This window comes from Melampsora larici-populina (assembly GCF_000204055.1).
Source record: "Melampsora larici-populina 98AG31 unplaced genomic scaffold MELLAscaffold_79, whole genome shotgun sequence".
NCBI classification, from domain to species: domain Eukaryota; kingdom Fungi; phylum Basidiomycota; class Pucciniomycetes; order Pucciniales; family Melampsoraceae; genus Melampsora; species Melampsora laricis-populina.
In genome coordinates, this window is record NW_006768843.1 from 366,155 (window position 1) to 374,555 (window position 8,401).

General features: G+C 44.4%; 2 protein-coding genes across 2 annotated transcripts; one reads left to right on the forward strand and one right to left on the reverse strand.

Moving 5' to 3' along the window:
• Window positions 1-2,778: 2,778 nt before the first annotated feature.
• Window positions 2,779-3,472, forward strand: MELLADRAFT_113207 (uncharacterized protein; the record flags this gene model as incomplete). Its single annotated transcript, XM_007417826.1, has 5 exons — window positions 2,779-2,893; window positions 2,970-3,035; window positions 3,109-3,240; window positions 3,324-3,389; window positions 3,453-3,472. The coding sequence occupies 5 exons, from the start codon at window positions 2,779-2,781 to the stop codon at window positions 3,470-3,472; spliced, it is 399 nt and encodes a 132-aa protein (XP_007417888.1).
• A 1,145-nt stretch (window positions 3,473-4,617) lies between these two features.
• MELLADRAFT_113208 (uncharacterized protein) lies at window positions 4,618-5,877 on the reverse strand (the record flags this gene model as incomplete). Its single annotated transcript, XM_007417828.1, has 6 exons — window positions 4,618-4,713; window positions 5,013-5,105; window positions 5,185-5,268; window positions 5,546-5,662; window positions 5,716-5,793; window positions 5,854-5,877. The coding sequence occupies 6 exons, from the start codon at window positions 5,875-5,877 to the stop codon at window positions 4,618-4,620; spliced, it is 492 nt and encodes a 163-aa protein (XP_007417890.1).
• Window positions 5,878-8,401: the final 2,524 nt, after the last annotated feature.

Below are 8,401 nucleotides of genomic sequence, written 5' to 3' on the forward strand. Positions count from 1 at the left end.
CATCCCCCTGCGACAATGCAAACAACTCATCACATCCCTGGTCCACTCTCGTGTAGACTATGCCTGTGTGGCATGGCACGTCTACGGCCGATCTACCGGCCCCCCCAGCAAACTCCAGCGAATTGATAATATCACGCTAAGATTCGCACTGGGGGTCTTCAGGACCCAACCCACCATTTTCCTCCGCCACGACTCTAACACGCCTCCGACCCACGCAAGATTAGACGCTAAGACGGACACCACAATCCTGCGACTCTTAGGTCTCCCCGACTCTAACCCAGCAGCCAAACTTACCAAATCCGTTTTCAAACGAAACAGAAAGGCGCACCGTTCCACGGTGCACCACGCTCTAGCTAACAAAAAGAACATTTGCAGTTCGATGCCAGCTTTACCAGAGGTGCTCAACCCCGGTCTGGCTAATCTAGCGGGGGATCCCCGAGTGGCAGGTGTAGTCCAGCCTTCCAAGGAGGAAGCCGCCGCGTTTGTCCGAACCAACCTATCCGACATACCAGCACGAACGTGTATCTCGTTCAGTGATGGATCACACGACCCTGACGCAGGAGCGGGTGCCTCGGCACTCATTCTCAACACCGACCAGCCCGAAAACTCGACTGTCCTACGCGCCAGAGTGGGGGACGCAGACGAACACACAGCATACCATGCTGAGCTGAAAGGCCTTGAGCTCGCTGTGGCCAACGCCATCAATAATGCTCCCAACGATACCAGATTCTTCTGGTTTCTTACTGACAACCAGAACGCAATCGCTAACATCACAGGTCCGCTTCGCCTAATCCCAGGGATGACGACTTGCCTTAGAATCCGTAAGATCCTCGATCGTCTCTTGAGGACTTTCCGCGACTCCACCGTCTCGTTCATCTGGTGCCCGGCCCACCAAGGCATCACCGGATCAGAATTAGCAGACAAGGCGGCAAAACAAGCCACCCACCTCCCGCAACTCACCCACAGCACACCGATTGCAGCAGCACTACAAAATAAAATCAAAGCCCAACTCCTTGAATCAGCATTGGTTCCACCCTCGGCTGATGGTATTGCCAGGCTCTTGGGGGTCTTTAACCCCAAAGAAACTTTCGAAGAGTTGTGCAAGCTGACCCGCTCGGAAGCAACATTTATAACCCAGCTACGCTCAGGTCACTGCCCGTTGAACGCCTACCTCTTCCGCTTCAAAGGCTCAGACACCCCGAATTGCTCGACTTGCAAACAACTCGAAGACGTCGAACATCTCCTACTGAACTGCAGGAAGTTTGGGCGCCTACGCCGAGACTTGACCCATGCGGCCAGATCAGCTAATGTGCGCATGCACCGCAAGGACTTGAAGACTTATCCCTCAATCTACGAGGCTCTCTCTACTTTCTGTAGGATTTCCCACAGATTCTATCGCGCTAGGTACAAGACCGTTGGCCCTCCTCCCCGGCCACCACCAAAACCGCCGAAACAACCACGACGACAGTGTTCCCGGAACCGAGTACCAGTACACCCAACTCATCAGCCGACTACACGCCCCCGAGTACCAACCAGACCGCGGCACCCAAACCAGCACAACCGGCAATCACGCCCCCAATTACCTCTTCCCCAACCCCACCATCAAGCACCGAACCCAGAGAATTTCTTTGCCCTCCCATCCCTCCTATAAACCAACCAACCACCAACCACAAGCACCGATCAATCACTTATCAGCCGACCATCAAGACGCAAGATACCCGAACAACTTTCGACCAACCTCAAACCAAACCGAACTCCTACACCACCTGCCTCAAGAAACCTCTCACAATTATTCGAACACCTATCCACCGACCCTCAAGCACCTCTTAAATCATCAATCAGTACCATCTACAAACCAGATCTCAACCCGCATTTTCTCTTTTTTCTCTCTATCTATCTATCTCCTCTTTTTCTTTTTTCTTCAAGTGTGTCCGATGGGAAAGGAGCCAGAAAAAGGAATAGGGAAAGGCTTAGACCAAGAGGAAACGGAGTATTCTCTGTCAACTCACCAACGACTCAAAAGATGTCTTAAAAGACCAACGGGGACATCACCCCGGCGCCTAAGAGTGTACCCAGCACTGGCCATCTGGCGTAGAGAGATTCCGTCGAATCGAAGTCAACGCCCTACCTTGAACCGCTTCTGCTTAGCTACCACCCGACGCCATGCGCGTAATATGTCCTTTCATTTTAGTTTTCCTTTTCTTTTCAATTTTTCACTTTACTTTTATCATATCGTCCAGCAACAGGAACCCATTTGTGTCCTCAAACTCAGGCCCAGCCTACTAAACAATTACCTTGTGTCCTCAATCCTTTGTCTTACAGTGTGTTTTTATGTCTTATGACCAGGTATCGCACTATAAATACATTCATTTAAAAAAAAAAAAAAAAAAAAAATCCACCGGTGGAATAATCTAGACTCAGAGTGAACTTTCATTCATCTTCATTCTGATTCCTAGGTTTCAACTTCAGTCGCACCGGTGGCTGTACATACCACGGGGAACGACTGCCGACCTTGCAAGGAAGCAATTGGGAGCAATTGGTTCTCCCGACCCATGCTACAGCATGCTACCTCAAGCCATGTAGTCTATATTCAACTACTTAAAACATTTTCAAAAAAGACTGAACTGGAGCTGATTCCTGAATCTTCGTCTAACTGAGGTACAATGTATATATATACTGCCATCTTGATGACCCTCTCTCCCCTTCCCCCTCCTTTCGTACGCTTACAACTTGCAATACCTCAATCGACATTGATCTCACCGTTTTACTGTAACAAAGATGCTAAACGTCTATCCAAAGATCTTTTTTCTACTCTGTTCCCTGTTGATTCATGGCCTGAAGGCCGACTACTATTGCAACGTAGGGTATACAATTGACACAGACGGGGACCCAGGTATGCGATTTTATCCTCTTCACAATCTGCATCCTGAGCTAATGTGGGTCTGTATCGTGATCGATGACAACGAAAGTGTGCGAGTCGAGATACCCTAATACACTGAGGTACAAATGCCACAAGGACAGTTGTTACAGTGAAGGTGAGTAAATCTTTATTGCCTTTGATATAAAATCTGTGAAGCTGATCAGGGTTATCCGTTCTATGTATTTTAGTGTCAACAAATAAACCAATATCCATTACGATGTACTCGTGCCAGCGCATCAGATCCAATGGGTCATTGGATCCCGCCGTGACGAGTCAAGATTGCACGACATATGAATACGATGCGTTTGCGAAGAATTATAGTCAGTATCTGGAGTCTTGAAGGCTGAAGCCCTCGTTCCTCATATAACGTCTTATTGAAGATCCCTTTCGCTTGTCTATTCAGATTGTGAAACCAACGACAACGTTTCTTATGCTTGCGCCGAATCGCCTACTGACATTGAGCCCATAAGTTAGTGATATCCTGTCATTCATCATAAGCTTGCCTAACTGAAGATGTGTTTTTTTCTTGTAGAATGCTCCAATTGCTCGTAATAGAACACAAGATCAACAGATACTTGGAAATCTCAGACTAGTAGCATCCTATGGAATAGTAAACAAAAAAAATCTCTTCCTGATTGATCAGTTTCAATTATACTCTGATTTGTAGGCTGTCATCTTAGATCTTGGTCAAAGTCAATTTATGTTGACTATTCACATCATGGTTAGATTTCCAACGTCCTAGTGATATGCATACACAAAGTTCTTGAGTGTTATACTATCTGTTTCACAAATCCGTGTTGCAAATCTCGTAGGTGATCAGCTAGCCTCTTGCTGGAGGCACGAGGCGCAAGACACATCCATGAAGGGAGTTACCTCGTAGGCAAAATAAGACCAAAGGAGACCAGAGTATACGAAATAAGATCCAATCCGGATCAAAGGAGATCCAAATACACGGAAGTGGGAAAAGGGAGACCGCGCTCCACTCATCAATTTGAGTAGAGATATACATACCTGGTCCAGGAGCTTTTCCCCTTCTTCCGACTAAATTTCATCCTCCTTTACTTACAACTACACCACAAGGACACTCGAATGTCCTTGGGACGCCCGTTTTTCTTTGCAGGCGGACGGACGTCCTGACGGAGCGCTCTGCAAGACACCACCTCGGACATCCGAGGTCGGACTTCCCAAAAGGGCCGATAGGCAGCCCTCTGGAGTCCCTGGTGTGAAACCTGTGGGCATCGGTCACTGTTGTTGTGAGGACGCCAATAGCGAAAATATCCTAAGGGAAGCTTCACGCTACCCTTCAAGGATCCCTCCCGACAAGTTCGGGAGAAACGTCAGACGCTGTGTAGCTGACCGGCTTGAGGCATCTGGTGGACACTGTATAGGGTGTCATCAAGACATCTTTTTGTATGTTTCTTCACTATAAAACAATAGTAACATTTGGTTTTCGCTTTGATTTGATCAAGATAGTTGAGATGAATGGAATCATACATAAATATTCAATTTCTGCAGGTTGAGCTATGTAAGCATGCGACAAGAACACCAAATGAGATGAAAGGTAGAATAACATGGGGAGAGAGGACTAATGATAAACAATCGATGTACACTTGAAGACTATGCAGGGAAACAGAGAGCAAGAGGTAAGATGAAGACTTGATCAATTACAAGTAATCAAGTCTTTGCTCATACATAGATCACTCGGCATTTGAAGACATGAAGTCAATCGCTTCTGATACATCATCATCAGTGGGAACCCTAAACTTTTCGTCTGACTTGATGTCAAAGATTGTCTTATTGCCATCAAAAAACCCTTGATCAGTTGCTATAATAATCGTATCAAATCTGGTACAACCAAGCACAAAGTCAAAAATATGTCTCAATCTGCTAACTTACGCTCGACGATAAGCCCTTTTTTGACCACGAAGATTTTCAAGCTGTTGATCAACCCAAGCCCAATGCAATTGACCAGGACGGAGCTTGCGGTCGACTTGGTTGGTGTAGTTATATATCGCTGCCTCAATTCTCTGTAGGAAAAACAATATTGGCTATGAAAGAGTATGGAATCAAAGAGTTTTCAAAGAAAACTCACCAGATAAGCAAATCGAGCTTTGGCCTTTGAGTCCATCTCAGCCTCAAGTTCTTTTGCAGTGTGAGGATCTTGTGGATTAAAAAAATGATTCAACTGTAAAATCGTTTTTTTAATCAAAGAAGATCCCGGGTTTCACATGACAAGTAATAGAAAGCGAAAAGGAATGACTTACCAGTAATAACAATTCAGACAGCTTTGGAACCGGCTGCGCGGGTTCATCTATGTTTGCGTGAGTTACAAGCATATTGGTTAAGAGCTGAGATAACGAAGTTAGTTTGGGCAGTTGTTTCATGAGATCCGAAAGAAATGAACGTACAACAATCCTAAAGTCGTCCCGGACGTGCCTAACCTTGCCTCCAAAAAACTTCATGAACACCTCATGTTTCTTCAAATCAGTCAATGTAGTACCAAAATCTTGAGGTAAATTTTCGGATTTCCATGAGTCGGATTGGCTGATGATAGCGTTCTACATGTGTAGAAAAGTGCTGAGCTGCTGAAAAACATATGAGTATGTACATATAAAAGAGACGTACCATAGCGACCTTTTCAAATGATCTTTGTATGGGCTTTTTGTGGGAATCGACTCGGTAGGTGTAAGATTCCATTGTATGGTCTCGCAAGGTCTCGTGTATGATCTTGGTTAGTCGGGTCTGGGAATGAACAAATTTAGTACACGCTACTTCATTTAAAGTAACGTGCTTACCCCCAAATCAGCGGCAGGCTTCCAGGTGCTAGCAGATCGAAGTTGTGACACTACGTTATCCATATCTTGACAGGTCTTCTGCAATAAGCAGATGGATGCGTGATATTGGTTTTCAGAACCAGTGATCTAAAACAATACCATGGTAAGTAACCAGGGTGACATATTGATGGAAAGGTGCCTCACCGAACTGATTCGAAGTGCTTCTGCTCGATGTTTAGAATCGAGGTCAAATATATCAGCGAGCTGATTCCATTTGGTTCAATCTCCTGGGGCCATAGGTAGATTTGTTGAAGGGATTTCGGGGTGCGCAGCCATAAAAGGGTGTTGACTGGTGCGTTCAGAGGGAGGTGTTTGATCTTTGGGAGACGATCAAGGGGATTCGTCGTCTTTTTGGTTTTGGAGATCCATTTCTTCATCATCATCGTTTTGTTCTTCGTTCCTACCGCCTAAAGGAAATGTTAGGAAGACTTGATTACATGAGCAGTACAGGAAGATGATACCTTGGTTATTAGTCTGGATTTGAGAAGTATTGGAACCAACAAATCTCAAAGAGGCGGGAAGCGCATCGGCCCTTAAAGCTTCATCAATCCAAAAAAGATTTGAGACCAAGATACAACTGAGAGTAAGTGAAGAACTTACATGGCGAAACTGAACGTGAATCACGAGTTCGCAAGTTTGGACGCTGGGATTCACGAAAAGGCATGACAAATGCTGAGTGTTGAAGAGGTGAACAAAAGCGAAAGAAGTGATAAGTTCAAAGTCAACAGAGGTCGAACTGTGAACAAAGATGACATGGCCACTTTTGATTTGGTCAAACCCGTTCAGTCATCAACTTGTCAAAGCGTGGTTTAATGAACAAATGTGCATGCCATCACTGTCACATGTTCTCCAGTGCACCAAGCTCGCAGGCTTGATGGACTTGTTATTGATCTATCGATAAGCCGAAATGATCAATAAAAAGAATATCGTCAAAGAGAGGTCAAAAGGGAGCTTTTTGGTTTATAAACCACTCGTTTGAAGTGGTTCCAACCCTTGATTTGACTGGTAAAAGAATATTGTCAAAGAGTGTTTGAGAGTTCAAAAGGGGACTTTTTGGTTTATAAACCGCTTGTTTGAAGGGGTTCCAACCCTTGATTTGACTGGTAAAAGAATATCGTCAAAGAGAGTTCAAGAGTTCAAAAGGGGACTGTTTGGTTTATAAACCGCTCGTTTGGAGTGGTTCCAATCCTGGATTTGACTGGTTTTCAGGTACACTCTTTATTCATTCTCTGAATTGCAATGGTCTGGTTAGGAAATGGACATGAAACTGATTCAAATCTCAAACAACGCTGGGTCAATATCTTCACGTGGTACAATATCTTCATGTTTCCTTTTCTTACCTTTTGTTTTGGCCTTTTGGTTGTTATCCTTGTTCGCTTTGTCTTGTTTGGCTTTATCTTTCTTTTCTTGACTATTTTTCCAATTATTGATACCCATCTTAATGCATTCCTCCCATTCTTCGTTTGTCCATTGAGGGTATTCAATGTTTGCAACAGCCCTATGATCTTCAGGTGAATATAACGCACCCGAGTTCAAGATGTACTCATCAACGGGTTTATGAACCATCTGATACGGAGATTTGACTGGCATTTGTCCGTTGTGTCTTGGTGGGCTGGATAGTGGCTGACAATTGAGGAGATGACAATTATGCTGGACGTTAAGCACACACCTTATCTTCTGTGAAATAAATGGTGTCATTCAAGTCCATAATTGGAATGTCCATTCAGTTTGAAAGACATACCTCCACAGGAATCCACATACTTCCTGGGGTAACAGTCAAACCTCGAAAGCCGTAGAAATCATCAACATCCTCATTTAACCGACAGGCCTTCACCTTTGCCAATAATTTCAAACTATTCTTGTAGGTACCTTGCCAGAAGCTTTCGATTTTACCAACTTTAGGAGTCTCTTCCCCCGGTAGCACAAGGAAAATGAAGTTGTCCATCCTTACACGCTGGCTAGATCGAAGATACAATACTTTCTTTTGTAACCAGCCAAATTTTGGGAACACTTCTTTAATATCACTTGGTGGTAAGCTCTCATTGATGTTGCCTACAGGTGAGAATGAAAATGATGGTATTAGATGTTTTGCCAAAAAAGAGGGTTCGTGAAAGGGAGTATCACGAACCTTTCATTGAAATTGAGCCTTGTGAATTCCATGTTTGATTATAAGCCAAAGTATCCCGGACCCATTCATTATTCAAGAATAAATTGAGTACTTCTTTTCCTGCTTTTGCTCGGCACTGATACTTCTCATCCCAGAATGAGCCACCAGATAGCAACATTTGCATCAGACATGCAAAAAGAAAGGTTGTTGCAATGTGTAAGCCTGGATCGTGACGGTTCGAATGAATTGAAGCTAAGTGTGTTACACCGTTGAAGCCTTTGTTTTTTTCAGTTGCAACTAAACGTAATGGGCCAAACCGTTTGATTGATTCTACTAAGTGGACTAGCATATGGAACTTCGGTTTGTTCGTCCACTGTGCCGTCCATCGGATGATGTGACCAAGAAATATATTGACCAATATCTTCAGTTTTTTCTCGTAAGAAGAAAAGTTGGTAATGGAGGTTTGAAAGATAAAGGAACAAAGATGTGCTAATGCCGTCCACATACATCGTTGCTCGTAGGAGATATGTTCATACAATA